This window comes from Gallinula chloropus (assembly GCF_964237585.1).
Source record: "Gallinula chloropus genome assembly, chromosome: 13".
Taxonomy (NCBI): Eukaryota; Metazoa; Chordata; class Aves; order Gruiformes; family Rallidae; genus Gallinula; species Gallinula chloropus.
Window position 1 is genome coordinate 4,921,279 of NC_140098.1, and position 21,866 is coordinate 4,943,144.

The window sequence follows — 21,866 nt, forward strand, 5'->3', positions numbered from 1 at the left end:
TTTTTTTTTAACCTAGCTAATATTAAGTCAAGTCAGTATTAATGGTGTTTCACTGTCTGAGTGGCTCAGTGTGACAGCTTTGTTCCAAATATCCCTAGAAGGCACTGCAAAAAAAGAACACTAATGTAGTGCATTAACTTTCCTGCAACACTTCTGACTGTAAATACTTGCCAAAGATAGAGGACAGAGTGATTGAAATCCCACTGATGAGTGGCAGCACTCTGCCCCGTTTTCTCCCAATTCCCCAGTGTTACAGTAATTGTGAGGTCAGTGCAGCTGTATCCCAACAACCTGGGTGTCCAGTCCCATTTCTGCAAAAGCTGCGATGTTCAGTTGCAAGCATAGTGCCTTTTTTACTGGCAGCAGCAGAGGGTGTTTCTCAGCAGATAAGGTGTCTTGGGATACCAGATTGTTTACAGGATGTGGGGGGGAAGTAACTTCTGATGAGGCTCTTCTACTTTATTAAGCTGAAATGAGGAAGGTATTTTAGCCCAGTGGGTAAGGACAATGCGTGGCTGCCACATCCCACAACAGAGACCTTTTCCCACAGGTTTTGCATTAGAGAAAAAATGTGGAAAAGCTGTAGTGTTGAATGTAAACCCATTTGTAGTTGCAGCTTTTTTACTTCAATGCATTTGGCCCAAAGCCATAATAGTAACAACAAAATGAAATAGAATAGCCTGTTTATGTAAGGGTAAACCACGATCATAGTATCATGCTATACGTCTGGTGGTAATTCCTCTTTGTCTCTCCTTGATCAGCAACTTCAACTGCATTAAGACTTTGTGGGTTTTTTTTTAAAGATGGGAAGAAAAGCTCCAATAAGGCCAAGAAATAAGTTGTATATTAAAAAGTAAGTTGCAAGATCTGTTTTAGCTTATGTGATGGAGAAGCAAGAGTCAATCACTTGGCTGAAAAAAGTGGCATAAAGCTGTCACTCCATTTAAATTATGGAAAAAAATTCCCATTAGCTTTATTATCAGTTTTGAAAGTGCAGTTCTGTCCTTCAGCATTGTCCCATCCCAACTGCATGCAGGTTTACAAGTATTTTGACTTAGTCTCATATTTCATTACTACCGTTACTTTATAAAACTTGTATTAATGGTATCAGAACTGTGATAATTTGACACAAGAGTATGAAATGGCAATAAATTAAACAGATTCCTAACTCTCTGAACAATGGTTCAGTGTTTGAATTTTCCATATTTGTATTTCATACAAATCAAATAAGTGACAAGTGTTTAACAAAAAAAGTTTATTACCAAAATACAATATTAAAGTCAATACGTGACAAACTCCTGTAAAGCAAAATAAATTATTCTAACATTGTACAGTATTTCAGAAGGTAGTTAAAGTAGTTCTACAGACTTTGCTTCATAGTTCCAAACAGTCGTCTATCAGGAACGTCATCCTAGAGAGAGCTTAAGGCATGCAGCTTAATGTGCTGGATAATTTTATAAAATGAAAGTCATCCTATTTAATAAGATACAGTATCAGAATTAACTGCAGTCTTTACATGTCAGTTTTCTAATTTTTTTATACTTTGGCTATAAAAGCAGTGCCATAGTGTTACAATAACTTTTCTTAAAAAAATACATGTACCCATGTCCATGAATATCAAATGCAAATGTAAATTTCTATTAAATATCTCTTAACAAATGTTACTTTGAGCACCAACTGTACATTTTTAAAAATGATTAAATAAGTGCTTCTGAAAGAGGAAAATATAGTAACTCTGACTGAATCCCACTCTATTTTCCCAGGCCAAGCATAACAGAAAGATGAAATATGCACCTATTTATCAGTATAGTCTAGCACGAAGGAAGTTTTCTCTTTAGCTGAAGTATAGGCATTTAAAACAAAGTTGCAAGTTACAGTTTGTATCACAGAGTAAAATCTAATTGAAACAGACAGCAAGTGACTAGCTGATAGTGCTGTAACAGAACACCTGAAAATATTTTAAAAGCTTAAAGAAAGGGGAAGACCGTGGTGTTGATGTCTTTGAAATGTGCTTAAAAACCCTTACATAACATGCAACCAAGCCAACCATACATTTCTAAAGCAGATAACCTGAGGAATAATTTGCTCTCAGAAAAAATAAGTCTATAATTAACTTCACATGCAGAACTTATGATGAAGTCCACAGGAATTGTGAGTGGGTAACTAATGGTAAGCAGCATGGAGGCAGGTAAAAAAAAACCCACCTCTGTGCATATGGGAATAATTTGTTGGTATTTGTTCTGCTTGATAATATTTTTTAGAGGCAACTAGCATTGTACTGTTTTATAGGAACACGTGGTCAAAACCAAAAAAGCAACAAGATGGCAAGGAACAACTGTGAATAGATGCATCCTGCTTAGTCAACCCATTGCAACAAGTCCTGGTGCATTATACTTAATGCTGCAAGTGTGGCTTGCACATAAACCAAAACTGTTAGTTTTGAGTCAAAGTTACTTGCTTTTTCTGTCTAGTTCACTGCCACCTCCTTCTTAGCTTATGAATGTGAGGTTTTCACCTTTTTAACTTCCACTAGCTGAGCAACCTCAAAATACTTATCCCTTTACACAAAAATAACTATGTGGCAAAACATTTTTTTCTGTGAATACTGACTGGTAGTTTACCATTGCTGCTAAACTTGACCTACCTTTATTTTTCTCAATAAATGGGATCTTTGAATGAGAAAGTTGAGATATATTCAAGACAATGCTCTATTTTCACATAATTCTATAATGAAGGTAAAATATTGGTGTCAATAAGACAGTATGAATATCCCATTAAAGCTTTACTATCTCTAATTGAATTTGAGATCATGTAAATAAATAACATTTTTCAAATGTAAAATCCATCTGTAAGAATATGAAAATAACCTTTAACTGAAAATAACGTATACTTATAGTTCACATATGTATTTAAAATATCTCAAATATCTGACACAAAAATGCTTTGACATTATATCCTGACCAATTTTTAAAGTAAAGTGTATCCTTTCTGCTATCTGATTATAAACAAAATATACTTAACCCAAAGGGAGGAAATAATGTGAAAACAAAAATCAAACATACTTGGAGTCTTCCTGCCTTTACTCTGCCCTATAGATTTTGTGCTGCTTCATAAAGGTGTAATAAAACTTGTTTTCTTTTCCTGTTTGCCACTTCTAGTCAGTGATAGCACAATAGACTGTACACTACATATGCCACCTTCTTAGATTTACACTTCTAGCTTATTCCTGCTAGCAGAAATGTATAAATAAAGTAACCATAAAATACTGTTTTTCTAAGAGTACGTAACTTTTTAAGCAATGAGCTACTAAAAATCAGGTAACTGCATCCCCATGTCAGGAACTAGGCATGCTGCTGTGCATCTGCCATGTAATAAAAGCAGAAATACCAGTCTGAACTAGAAAGTTTAAATCTGGCTGCTAAAGGGCTTCTTTGGAAGTGCTACTACATCACTTGATTGAAGAAGGTATTTCAAACAGTTTAAGTAGCTTTATAAATACCCTCAACAAAGTTCCCAGGTAATTAGCCAGTATATATTCCAAATTGATTTCAGATGAATCTTTTCTACTGCAAACTGCTATAATTGTGGAAAATAAATAAATAAAAAAGCAATGTAATTTTAAAAGCTAAAGGGACAGATTTTTATGTGCTTCTTAGAAAACAAGTAACCCCTAATTCCCTTTATGAATCCATATTATACACACTAGTAAAATTTACTCTGCAAGTGACTGGATAGTTTTTGCTTTAAAATATTGTTTGCCTTTTTTTAAAATATGATTTTCCACAGGAAGATTACTCTGTCTTTCAGTGAATTATTTCTACTGCTACAGCCCTGCCAGACAAATGGGAAATTTAGACAACCAGTGGGATTTCAAAGAACTCTAAAGCACGTAGGCATTCCTCAAAATCACACTTTGTGTTCACCTACATCTTCAGGAATATACACAGGTTTCATCTACATCTCTGGGGCAATTACTGTTAATAATCTGTTCACATTAAAATACATTGCTTGTACCTACTGCCAAGTAATCACCACAACGTAAAACTGACGTATGATAAGCTTTAAAAAAGTTCTGCTGCATGTGTCACAAAACACATTAAGAAACAGCAGGTCATTTTTAGAAAGGATCTTTTACACACTATCAATTCAGAAGGTTACCAGGTTTTTTTAGTTAGGATCCAGTCGGAAAATAGTTGTTAGCAAAATGCTTCTAAGTTCCTCAGCTCCTGATGCTCTAGATCGATAGAAGGGATAGCAGTCTTTGTTGAAGGATGACTTGGGAGTTTGTAAAGCCTAAAAAATAGATAGGGAAAAATGAAGTGCCTATGTAGGCATGCAAGCACATGCATGCCCTCACCCACCTTCCCTCCCCCAACCTTCCAGAATCCAGGCAGTGGGATTGTATTGTAAAATTCTGGCTAGCATTCAAACCGCTTCTTCCAAGCACAGGGACGATGCATCCCTTTGAGTAAGAAATCAGGAAAGAGAGGCAAAAGACCTGCGTGGATGAGCAAGGAGCTAATGAGTAAACTCAAAGGGAAGCAGAAGGTCAATGAGCTGTGGAAAAAGGGTCTGAGCACCTGGGAAGAATACAGGAAAGTTGTCAGGGCCTGTAGGGACGCAACTAGGAAGGCTAAAGCCCACTTGGAAATGAAGCTGGCAAGGGACATAAAGGATAACAAAAAGGGTTTTTTTCGATATGTGAATAGTAAGAGGATGACCAGGGATAATGTAGGTCCTCTGCTGAACGAGGCGGGTGTCCAGGTAACGGGGGACGATGAGAAGGTGGGGATACTGAATGCCTTCTTCGCTTCGGTCTTCACTTCAAAGGCCCCCCAGGACCCACAGACACCGGATGAAAGAAATAACTTTTGGGAAATAAAGAACTTCCCTCTGGTTGAGGTGGGGGTGGTCCAGGCGTGTCTCAAAGGGATTAATGTACACAAATCCATGGGCCCGGATGGGATGCATCCACGTGTCCTGAAGGAGCTGGTGGAAGTGACTGCTGAGCTGCTCTCTATCATCTTCGATAGGTCTTGGAGAACAGGAGAAGTGCCTGAGGACTGGAGGATAGCCAATGTCACTCCGGTCTTTAAAAAGGGCAAGAAGGAGGATCCAGGCAACTATAGGTCAGTCAGCCTCACCTCTGTCCCCGGAAAGGTAATGGAACAGCTTGTTCTGGATGCCATCTCCAAGCAAGTGGAAGAGAAGAAGGTCATGAGGAGCAGTCAGCATGGATTCACCAAGGGGAAATCGTGCTTGACCAATCTCATAGCCTTCTATGATGTCATCACTGGCTGGGTAGATGGAGGGAGAGCAGTGGATGTCATCTACCTTGACTTCAGCAAGGCTTTTGATACTGTCTCCCATGACATCCTGATAACAAAGCTGAGAGAGCATGGGATAGATGAGTGGACAGTGAGGTGGGTTCAGAATTGGCTGTCGACCGAGCCCAGAGGGTGTTGATCAGTGGAGCAGAGTCTGACTGGAGGCCTGTGGCTAGCGGTGTTCCCCAGGGCTCGGTGTTGGGTCCAGTCCTGTTTAGTATCTTCATTGACGATCTTGATGAGGGAATAGCATCCACCCTCAGCAAGTGCCGATGATGCAGAGCTGGGAGGAGTGGCTCACACGCAGGACACTGCGCTGCCATCCAGAGAGACCTGGACAGGCTGGAGAGCTGGGCAGAAACCAGATGAGGTTCAATAAAAGCAAGTGTAGAGTCTTGCATCTGGGAATGAACAAACGTTCGTTTCAGTACAGGCTGGGGGATGACCTGCTGGAGAAGAGCTCTATGGAGAAGGACCTGGGGATCCTGGTAGATGACAGGTTGGCCGTGAGCCAGCAGTGTGCCCTGGTGGCTAAGAGCCAATGGGATCCTGGAGTGCATCAGGAGGAGTGTGGCCAGCAGGTCAAAGGAGGTGATCCTCCCCCTCTACTCTGCCCTGGTCAGGCCCCACCTGGAGTATTGTGTCCAGTTCTGGGCTCCCTGGTATAAAAAGCACAGGGATCTCCTTGAGAGAGTCCAGAGAAGGGCTACAAAAATGATGAAGGGCCTGGAGCATCTCCCCTATGAGGAAAGGCTGAATAAGCTGGGGCTGTTCAGTCTTGAGAAGAGAAGACTAAGGGGAGATCTAATTAATGTCTATAAGTATTTTAAGCATGGAATGCAGGGGGAATTAGCCAGCCCCTTTTCAGTGGTCTGTGGGGATAGGACAAGGGGCAATGGCTGCAAGTTGGTGCACAGGAAGTTCCACACCATCACGTGGAAGAACTTTTTCCCAGTGAGGGTGACAGAGCCCTGGGACAGGCTGCCCAGGGGGCAGGTGGTGGAGTCTCCTTCTCTGGAGATATTCAAGACCCGTCTGAATGCCAACCTGTGCAGCATGTGCTAGGGACCCTGCTTTGGCGGGGGGTTGGACCCAATGATCTCTCGAGGTCCCTTCCAACCCCTACAATTCTGTGATTCTGTGATTAGCTGACGGTTTCAGAAGAGGGTAAAAAAGTTCTCTGCTGAAATACTTGGAAAACAACAAAGAGGGAGGAAGAAATAAGCTTTTTAATTAATAAAAAGCTTTCATACCTTTGGGCTTTAATGTACTGTACTAATGCATTGTTATTGACTAGCACCTGACAATGAAAAATCCCAACAATCCTGCATTCTTGGCACCATATAGAGAAATAACAGGTTAAAATGGATCATTATATTCCTTATATCTATCTCTTAAATGTTTCATCAGTCCCTGTTTAAAATGTACTTCTACTGAAACAAGGACTCAGGATGGGAAATCAAGTTCTGTTTGCAATTCTTCTCTTTAGCAAGTTTCTCAGGACAAATTAGCAAAGAAAGAAAATACTCACTCTAGGAAACCCTCGCATTAACTTACTGCTTCACCTAGTTCGTGCTCTGAGTTGTGCTGTGGTCCTTATTTAGAATAATGTTTATGATTTCACCCTCATGTTCCTTCATATGATCCAGCAGATTTTCTTTGTTGGTAGACTCAAAACCACAAATGCAGCAGCAGAAGAGAAGAACACAGTATTCTGTGCCAAGATGGGGTAGAGTGGAGTTCTTTTCTAAACTGCATGAGGTATTCATCAAGTTAGGTTTTTCATTTTCATCAGAAACTGAAATTTCAGTTGTAGTCTGGTTAATAGACTCTGTAAAAGACACCAAGTTGTCTGAACTTCCTAGTATAGGTACTGTACTTTCATCTGTGCCTTCTAACAAGGTTTTGTCAGGAAGCTGTCCTTGAAACCTGAAGTAACAATACAGAAAAAATATCCAAAAGTACAGTTATTGCTTTTTGATGGGAACTTTATTTTGGATCAGTTAGGTCCTTTGAAAATTCTAGTTGATTTGGCTTGAAAGTAAAATTGGACATACCTGCTGCTCTGCGAAATTGCATCATTAATAGCCTTGTTCACTTGTTCATAGTTATAATTTTGGTCACTTGCATGTTTCCACATGTGTGACTTCAGGGATGGAGGATGGCTACATACATATCCACAGAGAGAACATCTAGGGAAAAAAACATGGAGAAGGAAGAAGAGAAACATTTAGAAGTTAAGTTTTAATAATTTAGTCATTAATTGTTTATTCCAAAAGGTTGAGTAAACAGAGAAATACATGTCAATCTTCTCCCTTTTCGGTTTCATAAATAGGTCAAGTTAGTTTGCAAAGTTTATTTCTGGAATGTAAGACTCTGTTGAGGTCTGAGAATTTTTATATTAGTTTTTTCTGATGACTTAACTGAATTAAAATCTTACCTGTTTGATCTGTTAAAGCTCTTCAAATATTGCAAAAATGCAATAGTTCTGATGGTGGCAGAAACATGGAATAGACTGATAAGGTAATCTGGCAGGCAGGTAGTCAGTCCTCTGCCATTGCTCTGAACCAAGCATGAGCTGTGTATTTAGCACTCATCATTTTAATAGAACTAATAAAGCCTCTCCTGGTTAATTTAAGGATTACAGAATTGAGACCACCTAGTCCAATCCACCTGCTCAAGCAGGACCAGCTACAACGTGTTGCCAGGGACAGTGCCCAGTCAGTTTTGAATATATTCACACATCAAGATTCAGACACGTGACAATTCTGTCCGTAGAGTTTTCTATCAGCTTGGTTACCACAAGCCTAAATTTTCTATTTCCCTATAAAATACTGACTTATACAGTGAAGAAGAGACCCTTGAGGAATAAATCCTATCTACATAGAGATGAGGTATAAATTTATGGTTACAAATAACCGAAGACTGAGCAAATTCTATAGGACTTTTTTCATGCATGAACAGAGGAGGTTTTTTAATATAAGTTTTCTAACATAATAAATTAGTCGTCTCAGCATGAAGAAAATGAATGATTCCACATGACATCACTCCAGAGCAGAACAGTACTCACAGTAAAGGTGACATAGCAACTCTTCTGGATGAGGAAGCTACTTTGCTTAGCTACCTGCTACTTTGGATGTCCTAAGTTTCTTTTATCACACATGAATACCAAGATTAATTTTTTCTAGAAATTGAAGATGACCTTGTTCTAATAAATTACAGCTAGGAATGCATCTCCGTTTATCTCATTCCTCAAGAAGAGGAAGGTGTTTCCTGCTCAGACAATGTGATCCTTGTATGTTACACTATGATGAGTCATTTACATTACTATACAAATAAGCTTTTGTAAATTTTTCAGAAATACAACCTGGAAAAATGAGAAGGAAACCAGTCTTAGTACAATTCAGTAAGGTTTTACCACTTAATGACAGTAGGATATAGTCCTTAAATGCCTATTTCTGTTCAGCAGAAGATGGTGGAGAACAGCAAAAACCTCATGTTAGGTGAAGGCATGGTACATTACCTTGCTTATGTAGCAAGATAATTCTGTCCTGCTGGGGACAACAGGCATGTCTTTCTAGCTCACTTTTCTCTATTTCTTTATTTGGAATGTGCTATCCTATTTTTCCTTCTGATTTGAAGCTGCATAAAGAAAATGGATGCTTTCAAATAAAGGCAAGTTCACTCTCAGATTAAGAATCTTAATATAATAGGGCTGTTACGAAACAACAAACAGCCTCATTAAAAAATAAGATAAAAGCAGACCTTATAGTTAAATTGCAGATAACATTAGGCAAGATTTTTAGGCAAAACAAAGATCAACAAATAAAAATTTAATTCCATTCTATACGAACATGTATTCCACTAGTCTTTAGATAGGATTTTTTGTCACCACTAACACAGCCTGGTCAGTGGGTTGGTAAAGACTGCAACTTTTAACTGCAGTCTGGTTTTTTGAAGTACGTTCATTTTCTCGGGTGATTTACTAATCAGATTTACTTTGCTGAGAACAGTATTGTGAGCCAAATGCTCTTGACTGCTTTAGCATACAGTTCAAATCAAAGACACAGAAACTCAACAACTTCTAGCCTGATGAAAAAAGTTTTAGCATTTTTCTGACGATATAGTTAGTGTATAGTTACAGCATATGCAAGACATTCCCAGAGCAACAAAACTGTTTTACCATTGAGTTTAACAGTAGATCCTTTTCGTTTCTATAGTATGATTTACCCCACTGGTTGATCTATGTTGAATTATTAAGCTTCACTGTTCAAGTGTATCCTAAATTTATCTATTGAGGAAACAATTATCTTGCAGCTTTTGATAGAGTATTTCTTTGGGGATGTAGGGACCACAGGGTGGAAGTTTTCAGTAATCTTTGGTAATATTAAGAGCACTCAGCAATTCTGTGTAAAGTATGACATCAGGGCAGTCCACGTAGAACTTAATGCTACTAGGAACACTTTGGGGAAAAAATGCAGTGGAAGGACTCTGAAGTTGCAGAAGCAGATTTTCTTGAGAAGAATTCCTTATGTGAATGTGCTTTATTTGGATTCTTCCTACTGCCTTTAAAATCTGCCACTAAGAAATGTTCAAAATATTCCAGATTTTCTTTCCTTCCTCAGCCTTTTTTTTTGTTGCAAATTAATAGTAAACAATTGCACATATTTGTGCCAACTTTCTCACATATATGTATATATACTTCTGTGCATATGTGTGTGTATATATAAAAATCACACATATCCATGGACAGATCAAAGGACAGTCATCACTTCATAATGACTAATCATACTAACTCTTTACTAGGGCAGTGTGATGACAATCTGGATTCTAACATGTATATGCAAAGGCTGTGCCTAGACTAGGGCATTAAATAAAGCCAGAGAACATTCCTGGGTACTGGAATTTAACAATCTATAATGTTAAATGTTAGAAGTGCCCCTTGCATGGTTTTGGCACATGCATTCTCCCGAACAGTTCTAGGCATGCTTGGTAATTAACACATTCCAGAAACTACTCGCAATAGGCAGTTTATATGGAACCATCCCTTTCTGGAAAGAACAAGCTGAATACTGTGCTGAGGGGAGGTCCTGGACATATTTAACGAGCTATCTCAAACATCAAATCTCTTAAATCTCTCTCTCTCAAAAAAAAACAGGTCACTGGAAAAAAGAATAAATCTAGGAGGAAAAGAATATAATCTGAACTCTGCTTTGTATCTTAGCATAACAAAACCAGTACTAGAACAGCTTTTTGCCAAATTAGAACTGTTACATACTTGTACTGTTCCATTAGCTGCACTGCCTGATGCTCCTGGGGGTGGCGCCTCATATGGCATTTCAAGCTATTCATATTTGTGGTGGCGAAGTCACATACTCGACATCTAAAGAGACAACAAGAAGTAAACTAATCTGACAATTAACTGCTAACACTATGCCAGAAATAAAAATCTATGAAAAAGCACAACTGTCTGGAAAGTCTACAGTTAAAGAGTAACAATATTTACAGAAGCCCAAGTAATGACATTAAGTTTCAATTTTTGGGCCATGAGAACCTTTTATAGCCGAAAAAAGCCTCCACTGTTGAGCAAGAATATGGCCCATGTTCCTTCCTGACATTAGCTTGTGCACGTGTGTCTACTGAGGTTGGTAGGCATCAAAAGTGTAAGGGAGATGTAGAGGTACGTGAATGGATGCAGCCCCACGCAAGCTGCTTGGTTCTGTTACACAGAGGCAGAATATCACCCTAAGAGCTATAGGAGAGAGACACAGTGTATTTAGAAGTGAGTCTTGTTCCTCAAGAAGATGTGTGCTACTTAATGTAACAGCCATGTTTCTCATGGTATTTTACAATGCAAACTATCTACTTATTAATAAAATGTCTAAGTTTCAGAAAACTATATATGAGATAGACATCAAGGACAAGATCAATGTGTTTTAGATTCAAGTGCCCAAAGACAGGTGTGTCAAAGTATACTCTCTAAATTTTAATTTTTTTTTACTTCTGTCACAATAACTTTTTGTAAAAACAATAAATAAAACCAATTCTGGATGTAGATTTAGATCCAGGGCTTTAGAACCCAAAGTATTACATCAAATACCATGCTGTTCATAAATATCAATATACTACCACAAAAGCTTCCTGTATATAACATATTGAAACACAAGCCATCGAGCTTGGATAAAAATCTGCCTATTTATTAGGACTTTAGTAGTTTCCGTTTTTTTGAAATGGTAAAATGCCCAATATTTACAAAGTATTGTCTGCAGTGTGGAACACTTTGAGACTACAGGATACTTGAGACTACTCTATTTTTTAAAGGAGTTAATTGTGCAGTGTTAAAATCCAGAAAGTATCAAATCTAGAAAAATACATCACTAGAGGCTATATAGTTTCATTTCTAGCAATATTTGTGCTACAAGTAATAAAATATGTTTACAGCTATAAAATTTGGGGCAATATAGTAGGTTGCTATCTGATACTTTGAAAGGCTTGAGGAATACATGTTTCAGGAGAAATACCATAAATACAAGATCTTTATAGTTTTAGGCTGTGGCTTAAGTATCCTACCAGGTCTGCAGATTTGTCTAAGGGGTTTATGAAAAAGTACTATGAAAAGCAAGCCAGATCAGTACACAGAAATTCAGTATGCAGCCATCTGTATCACCAACAGAAAATATTCAAGGGTTCCTAAATCAAACAGGCTAAAACCAAGTCTGAAAACTACCATATACAAGACAGCCTACAGTATCTGCTCTTCCAACCCCACTAAGTAACATGGAACATGAGAGTTAAAAAACCAAAGCTGTTTGTATTCCACATTTGGTCTTGTGGGTTGTTTATCTGAAAGTGCCTGGCTGAGATCAGCATTTCAGGGTGTTGAGTTTCCATAATTTGTATTCAAATGATGGAAGCGTATTAGCTCAAGAATTCTGTTAAGTCAGATCTATCTTCTAGCCAAAAGAGAGGGACAGAGATTCATATAGATTGAATTTTCAGGAATTTATGCAGCAACCAACAGAAAAATGCATGATTAATTTTTCTCCTGGGGACATGAACTACAGTATCACACATGATTTTAGATATCAAGGTTTCTATACAAATCCATATAACACCCTTGTAGAGAAGTTATATAGAGCCTGATCCAAAAGGAGCATGTTAATGTTGTTTGAAACCTGTGAAAAAGATGAGGGGACTGGTGACAAGACAAAGGGCAAAGTTTTGCCACAGTCTGTAGAAATCAATGTACAAAGTAGCAATATGACAACGGAGAACACTTTGCAATAAAGCAAACTTTAATTACATAGTTTGGGTCAACCAGCAAGTGCTGCTCCTTCAAATTTCCAGGAAAATTATGTAATTTAAACTCTTTAACAATATCTTCAAAATTACACGAGCAATTAAGTAACCTTTTTAGTTAAAACAAGTAAACCAGGCATGTGGCATTAGGCAGCACTAACTGTGGCACTTACCTATATGGCTTATCGGAGTTATGAATTCGCCGGTGATTTCGTACACCAACGTAAGTTGTGCTTGTGTATTCACAGACATCACATCTATACATTTTCTGAACTGAAGACTTATTTCCTGTATGAAACAAAATCCATTATTATAGAGAGATGCATTCAGCACTGTAAGGAGTTCTCAGATGATAATTTTGGCACAAATGAGTTATGAAACGTGAATTAATGTTTTATAGCAGTACCTATAAATATCTGAATACTTCTAAAGTATCTGGAGCAAACTGGCACTGGACACAGAGATAAGAAAATTATAGTTCATTTACCATACTGTTCTGTATTTGCTCTGCCATTTACTGAAATTATTAATGTTTTAGAACATTACCCCCTTCTTCCTGCAGTTGGGCTGAAATTCTGTATTACATCAAAAGGTGATAAAATGTGGGACCTGCTGAACCCAGCCGTTTCACTGTTTTGCAGAATGGATCAAATCAAAGGAAAAGATGGGCACTGAGAAAGGACAAGTTTCAAACTGGCAAATGTAGAAAAGAAAAAGGCCTCCCACAGCATCTGAATTCCTTTTATCATCTGCATACACCAACGCATTTGGAAAGATCTGAGATAATAAAAAAAATAGATACTGATCAGATGTGTTAAGAAATAATTTGGAACTTCTCCAAATTACTAAAAAGCAATTGTAACAAAAATAATTCTGTCTTTAAAGAATGAAAGAGACTCTTGAAAAATTAATGGTTGCAGAGACAAAGGCTAATGACTAATTTAACACAGGAAGATGCATGCCCACAAGTGCAGTTTGAATATTTTTGAGATCTAAGTGTGTAGACTTAAACGACCCTATTCCTGCTCCCTCACTGAATAATGCAACTGATTTGGGTTAAAATATTAACATTTGGGAAGAAGGATGGTATTTTTTATGCAGGTCATTTCACCATTCCAGCCTATCATGCAGCCTTCGTGCACTCCCCAGTGAGGGAACAGCAGAAGCATGAAGGAACACCAAGGCTGGAGCTGTTTCAATCAGTACTACTGCCCAAAGAAACATCAAACGAAAATCAAAGGGTTTTCTTTCTGTATCTAACATCCTCACTAGCCCAAGTAATTCTATGGGGTTTTTTCTGTTTTCCCAAGTGCAAGTAAGGTGCTCCAGTTCATTTTACTTATTAGCTGGCTGAACAGTCAAGCCGTTACTGTTACGTATGTGGGCTTTGAAGAAACTCTGATAGAGATCCTTAGAGAATTTCTCTGGTGGATAAAGACTGTTACTAAAGTACACCCCCAAACCAAAATAAATATACAATTCAATAATTAATGTGTGGGAGACAAAGTACAGCTCAGATCTTGCAAGAACAGCCTTCAAGAACTCTTCATGCTCACATAAAGTACATCTCTTTTTTGAAGCACAAACATGTCATTGCTTTGTGTTGCAAAGGGATTGACTTCTACTAGGATACACCAGAAGATCCTAGGTGGAACAGAAAAGGGTGTACCAGCTTTATAAGTTTAGGCAAATCTTGCGGTAAGAACTCTGAAAATACCAACAGGTGATCTACTTCCCAGGCCTCCCAACTCCTCCCCAAACCAAAAATAACTCTCCTCCCTGGAAAATCTAAGTTCTGATTTCCCAAATGGGATCCCTCTGTTCTGAATCCTGATTCTCTTAAAGCCTGGTCAATGTCAAGAGCACTGAATGTCTGTGTCACACTGAGGAAGGTTCTTTCCAACTTGCACTTTTAAAAGACAGCAAGTTTGAAGTCCATGATTGTCCAAAAAGAAGGCAAGTAGGCTTTCTAAACACATCTCTGTTTAGGTCCAAATACCATGGAATTCTTTCCAGTTTGGACTAATAAAACCTGACCGAAACCCTCCTTTCTCATCTCCTGAACTCCCAATTCGTTTTAGCTAAGGAAGGGAGGAATGAGACAAGCAGATAGAACTCAGGAAGAACAGTTGAGTTTATCTTGGAAGCAGAAGTTCTATCTCCTGAGTTCAAAATACTTAACAGATTCTGTAAAGTTAATATTGTTCTGGAGTTTCTTCTTGATGATGCTGGATTCCAAAAACCCAGACTGCATCTTTTCATTATCAAAGCAATGATTAAGAATCTTTACGGTGAAGCCTTTTTTAAGGAGAAAAAGCAGAATAAACCAGTAGAATGAGTCATGCAAAATGGAAGTTCAACTTTTCACTTTGACTTTTTTTTTTCACACAGGTCAGCACTGAATTATGTCAAAAAAAGTTTTAGATCTATTATTCTGAGGGACACAGTCACACAGCTAAATTAAACAATAAGGAAAAATTACCACTCATTAAACTTTCACTCCAAAATTCAGCACTTTTGGCTAAAGATGCAAAGCAATTAGGTTGGACTGATAACCCCAGAGGGTTATTCTGAAAAATAAATAGTATACGATATAAAATAAAATAGCAATCTGAATACCAAGAAATTCTAAAATAAAAGTCTAAAAAAAAATTTGAAGAGTTTTGTGTGTACCAACAGGAAAAAAAAATCTTTAAAACATGGCACAGTTCTCATTCTTCTAGCATTCTTCTAAAAATAATATAGATGTAATATATACACGCTATCTTTGCAAGTGAACCTTAAAGCAAAATATATCAGAATTTTTCCTACAACATGCTCATATAGTAAAACTTACCTTTTTTCTTTTATGTAAATTATATTAAAAAATCTTAATTATATACTTGGAGACTTTGGAATTTATATTTCTAGAATTATTCTTTTATGAAGGCACAGTTATGAAGAAGACCTCAAATGAATACAGTGACACTGGGCTGCAGATCTATGGGAGAGATGGGGTTGTGTGAAGGTTAAGCTATTGCATGCTCTTCTTGAATGGGTTTTCCATCTTAATTCTGCAGCTTTAGAATAAATTGCTTCCAAATGTATGTTCTGTTGCGAATCTGTTATTTTATTGGGTGGGCATCTGAAGAAGTATCTAATGAGATTTTTAGAGCATTATGCAAGCATATTACCTATTGCATAGTTTTAAGGTGGCTAACCACCTGACTTAGGAGCAATTATTTATACCAATCACTACTTTCCTTCAACAAAATGCACATAAATTATAATCTTTCACTGTTGCACAACAGCAGTTGTGTCTCCCACCCCCTCCACTGGCTTATTTCTGGTGGGTTTGGGGCCTTTTTTGCTTTCTGGATGGAGCATCTCAGATCTCTTAAAAGTGAACATGGAAATGACAGATCTTTGTTCTAGCAGCAGTAACAGGTGCTCCTGTAATGCTGCTTATTACCCTATTCCTTCATTATTAGACATTTACAATCTCATCATATCCAGTGTCATAATGCTGCCTTTTAATTTATTGTACAACCATGATGAATAAAGAGACTTTTAGGACTAACTATTTCATAAACAAGAAATGAAACTGTTCCAGCTCAGGCATCTTTCACATAAACAGATGCTATGCCATAAACTTCTTTGTTTCATGTCGTTTTATAGGGATGACATCTGTTTGACAAGAGATTGCTGTACTGCAGTGGTGTTGCAATTTGATTATAAATTGATTCTGAAATAATTTAAGCATTCCACAGTATGAGTTAATAAAAGTTTAAAGGGAGAACTGTTTTCATTCAAGCCACATTACTAAATTTCATGTAGGGTAAACAATCAATTGAAGTGCATGGCTGTAAAACTTTTATAAGATAATAATGAGAAAAAAAATGTTAAAATATCTCTTAAGTAATTAAACTGAAAGCAGGCAGTTTTCTGAACAGGGGCTCCTCTTTTATGGAAGTTAAGTTACAACTTCAGGATATAAACTCTAAAACCACCTTACTAAAACATACTGTTTTCAAAAGCAGCCACAGTATTCCCCACAATCTGACATGTAGGCAGTTATTGCTGTCCCATGCCATTTTTAAAAATACTGGTTTAAAACAAAAAAAACATTGTCACTAGTCCAAGTTGTGCTCAAAAGACATTTGTAATCAGTTCAACTAGCAATATTTTATTTCCCATCAATTCCATTAAAACTTTTATGTTATTTTTTCTGAAGAAAAAAACACTTCAGTGGGGAATGTTCCCACTACCAGCAGACCCTCCTTAGCCTGTTTCCTGTCTCCCCATAACTTCAGATGGGTCTCTCAGCCTAAGGTCTTAAGGATGTAATAAGCATTACAGATCAATTTCCTGAATTTAAATGCCTTCTGCATTGATGACAGCAAGGAGGAGTAGGGAAGGGTCATTCTACCCGATGCTGATAAGGTAATTAACTTTAAAGTTTCTAACTGTATACCAAAAGCCAGAAAAAGGGGCAGTGTGAGCTAAGAGAATTCAAGAGTTAAGGATCTCGTTGTATTTTGACATGTAGTGCATTGTGTTGGAAAAACCATAAATGGTTCCAGCCATCCACTGTGGCTCATGCTGGTTTGTACATTCTTTTCACAAGTAGTTGCATCAATTTCAATGATTACTGTCACACTGCTGGTTGATCAGCTGGAGCTGCGATCTAAGTACTATTATAGTGCACATTTTGCTATCTAAACAAACAAGAGACAATAGTCAGGGCAGAAAGGAGCTATGTGCACTAAATGGAAATACTTCAGCCAACAGGTGCTTAGCAGTGATGTAAGTGCTAGCATTTTTCCACAGTGCTCTAAAACTGCAAAATACTAGTAATTACAGTGTAGCCTTCAGAATAAAAAATGCTGTTAATGTTTTCAGTAACCTTAACTCACTAGAGATGATGCATTCAAGTTGTAGTAACATATATCAGGCCTCTAGCGTTCTCAGAGGATTTTAAGACTGTGTTTTCTCCTAAACCTCAAAATTTTGCTATTTTTCCCCCTATTTCACCACCTTAATACATCAAGGGTTTGGGCTTTCTTGTTGCTATTTTTAAAACAAACACTATTAAATTATGAGCAGACACAAAGTTAATCAAACATTTAGAAAATGCATACCTACTGTTACCCTGGAAACTATTAGATACAGGTTGCATTTTTAGAATGCCTTACGTTTGCCTCTCTAGGGCTAAAACAATTGACTCATTCTGTACACGACTAAAATTAAACAGAATTTTCTAAAGACAGAATGGATGGTATTGTATGTCTGTATGGACAGCAAACTACATTGCCACTGTCAGTTTAAAAAAGGGCTTTCTTTTGTTTATTTTTGGTGATTTGGAAAATACTGCAGCTGTTGAAGGAACATACGAGTGGTTCTTTCATAAGAAGAAATTCAAGGTTCAATTAAAGGAGCTACAAGTGTCTTACCTACCAATAATTATCTCAAAACTGACTATGGTAGGTTTTGAACACTGAAAAGAACATACATTTGAGGTTATGAACAGGCATAAAAACATTTCAGCATGAACAAGATCTTAAAACCAGTTTTATACAAATACAGCAAAGAGAAGTAACGTTGCAAGTGCCTTTTCATCATTCCAAGTGTAAACATAAACAGTACCTTCTCTTTCATCTACTTCGTTGGAAGCTGTTAGTTTGTTAGATGTAGCTGTCGAAAAGATATCTGGAAGACTGTGTTGTTCTCTCTCATGATTTCGCAGCTGGCTCTGAAAAAACAATTTCCCCTGTTTAAATATACACTACAAAGATACACTGGTCACTTCAAATATTGCAATCATTTGTGACATTACTAAAGTTTTAATGGGAACTGTTAGAAAATGTATGTTAACATATACAGATTATCCCTCAGGTAATTTTACTACAAAAAAACCCAAAGTATCATTAATTTGTAACATAAAGAACTGATCAGAGTGACCAAAATGATTATGTGATTTGTGTTTATTTAGAAGATCAATTTCCTCTTCCCCCATTCCCATAGACAGGTGGCAAAGTGACTGTCCTCCAAAATCAATATATTCCAAACATCGGGGTAAATTAGAAGATGGCTTGTGTGAAAATTGACTCGATTTTCATGTTGCCTAGTGACTTAAGAAAATGTTATTCCTGTTTCTACTTGTTTGGGGTGAAGAGGGAGAGAGACCCTTTTGCTACCCTACCTGTATATTCTTTCAAACAGGGACTAAACAACAGTATGTATGGGAATGTTTGTGCTACCACTGCTGACAAGAGTATCTGCTAGACACTGATACTGTCTGTTCTGTATTCCTGAGTACAGGGGAACACATTCACCAGCACTAATGCTGAGAATAGTGCTTATAAAAATGGCTTATAAAAATTCTCCTGCTCTGGTGTGCAATCTTTAGAACAAAGTTCTACAGAACATCCAAATCAACATAATAACAGAAGAAAAAAGAATTTTTGCTTTAAAGTGTCTCATGTTACCCCCAAATGCCATGATTACTTTTGCACACAGAACTAGCAGCCATGTTTGAGCATTCTTTTAAAGTTTCAAGTTCTCTGTTGCTTCTATTTCCAACTGTGACTGCTACACGTGGGCAGAAAAACGTGATACTAATACATCCATGAGATGGTTCTCAGGAAAGTACCTTATGTGAGGAAGCTAGTTTATTTCAGTGGGTAAAGCAGAACAATTATAGCTGAACTGCATATTTGGAAAGTGCTGCTGGCATTAATCCACAATTTTAATTCCAATGAAGGCAGGATGTCAGACAGAATTAAGCTAGAAAGAGAGTTCACCAGGTATTAAAAAGGTAGCAAAATAGGTTATTATACCTATTATAGACAGGCACAGGAAAGAAGTTTACCTTGTAATGAAAGGATTCCTCACACTGCTTGCACTGATACATTCTTGTTTTGCAGTGGTTGATCATGTGGCTCTCTAAATCCTTACTATTGTCAGCAATGTGTTCACAGATAGGACACTGGTATGGCTGCCTCTGACGATGAACTCTCAAGTGCTGTTTTATGTAGCCCTTATTCCCGCTGCTGTAATGGCAGAGGCGACAGCGGTAGGGTCGATCTGCATTAGGTATATATTCTACTAGGTTACTTCCAGGAATATTTGCATCATTTGCATTTTGGCACTGTGCATTGTCTTGTAATTCTTTCAAAATGTCATCGTCAGAAGCATTTTGATCTGTCCTTTCCTTCAGTTTTTCAATGACAGTGAGCAGTGACATACTGATGCCCATTTTAATTGGTGCTTCTGATAACTCTGGCCGTTCTTTCTGTATCTCAACTATTGCACATTCACTTTGGTTTAAGCCACTAAACTCCTCAGAGGGATTCTTGAGTGAGGATACTGTTTTAGAATGAGCCATGCATGGGCCATCAGCTTCTCCCTGTCCTGCACCTGCGTCCACAGCATCTCCTCCTGTCAGAGTCCTGAAGCTAGAGGTTGTCATTTCTGCAGCTCTGATAGGCATTGTAACAAGAGCTTCTGCAGCTAATGAGTGTAGTCGTAAAGACTCTGAATTTGTCCTTCTTCGTGCAGGAGGCACATTTTCATCAGTTGTTACGTTTTTATTAGAGCTTAATTCATTATCTTTCTTCTCGGTATTATTCCATCCTATTATTACTTCTTGAATGTCATCTGAACGATAAACCTGATCAGGTTCTTCACAGGTAACATGGGACTCCTCCGAGATTAATTTTTTTTCAGTTTCAATGTCAGTGTTCATCAAGAAAGGCTTTTGTAAGACATTTTCTTCAGCACCTGGCAAACGCTCTACTATTACATTAACGTGACCCTTTTTATTTGGACTACAATTGATGATTTTCTGTGCTGATGAAAGTAGGCTATCAGTTATCATATTATCCTGTTCTGTATCTGATACAGTCTCCTCTAAAACCTCTGTAGCAGGAGAATGCACCACAGACTGATTTAACACCTCCTCGTCTTTTACATGTGTTCCTACCGGTGATTTACATGACAGTTGCTCAGAATTGCAAATCTGGAGTTGAAGAGAAGGTTCACTATGGATATCAAGTTCACTGTTTTCCAAAGAAAGAACAACTGTATCCACGCTGGGAGGTGTGTGAGTTACAACTGTCTCTGACAAGCTGGTAGTTTCATTTTCTTCTTCAAAGATAGGATAGGAGCAATCAACCTCACCCGCGTGTTTCCAGGCATGTGTTTTCAGCATTCTTTGCTGACCACAGGTGTACCGACAGATTAAGCACCGGTACATGCCATACTGCTCGTAGGTGTACCATTTTCTCCTTCCCATTTCAGGCGTATGGGCAGACTGAGTGGTATCTTTACATTCCACGTTTGCTGTTTGATCAGTCCCTGATTTAACACTTCCTTCCACTGGCCCTTGTACAAACGAACTTGTGCCATTCATGCAGTGCTGCACTTTTGTCTGGATGCTATTTTTACCATCGTTCTCATGGTAATTTTGGAAGTGGGATTCAAGTTCTTCTTGGCTTTTGGAAGCAAAATGACACTCTGAGCACATTAATATCACTTCATTTTTCTGCCCATGTTGTTTTATATGCTCTTGTAGTGTTAAGAGAGAAGGTGACAGAAACTTACATAGACTACACTGGTAGCACGTCACTTTCTTTTTGCTTTGTGGAAGACAGTCAGTCACAAAATAATTTGCTTGTAACTCTTCAGTCTTTTTAGTAGCAATAACAGATAGCTCAATGGCTTTAGCCGGGATTTCACAAAGATCGTCTGCATCAAAAGCCTGTGCAGAAGCATTAGGATGGGAACGTTTTTTCCCTATTAAAAGGCATCTTTGTGACTTCTCACTTTCAACTATTTTGCTTAGTTTCTGGATAACATGGATTAGTGGATCAGTTTTACATTTTCTCTGGTCTTCACTGTTCTGCAGTGTTGGGCCAATGACTGTTTCAGTAATCAGCACGGTCTCCTGTTCCCCAATATTTGGCATCAATACTGCAACACTGCTTCCTTCTTCCATAATACCTATGGGAAACAGTTTTATAGAAAAAATAAAATTTGTACATGCACAATAATATAAATACAACCCAGTACTATTTAGATTTATCCCTTTGCTGAGTATGAAAGCCTAATGCCACTAACTTAGTAAAAACTTTCAGCATGTGAACAGGCAAAGATTCTGAGGTAGACAGCACAGGTGGTATTAAATACAGCTGGACAGAATAATTCCAAGAGATCCTATAACAGCCTGCTTCTAAGCTGTACAAGAACAAGCTAAATTTT

At 37.8% G+C, this 21,866-nt stretch overlaps 1 protein-coding gene across 1 annotated transcript; it reads right to left on the reverse strand.

The window, feature by feature from the left end:
- Positions 1-6,892: 6,892 nt before the first annotated feature.
- ZNF507 (zinc finger protein 507) lies at positions 6,893-21,603 on the reverse strand (the record flags this gene model as incomplete). Its single annotated transcript, XM_084270177.1, has 5 exons — positions 6,893-7,256; positions 7,385-7,519; positions 12,800-12,914; positions 18,252-18,357; positions 19,477-21,603. The coding sequence occupies 5 exons, from the start codon at positions 21,601-21,603 to the stop codon at positions 6,893-6,895; spliced, it is 2,847 nt and encodes a 948-aa protein (XP_084126303.1).
- Between the last annotated feature and the right edge of the window lie 263 nt (positions 21,604-21,866).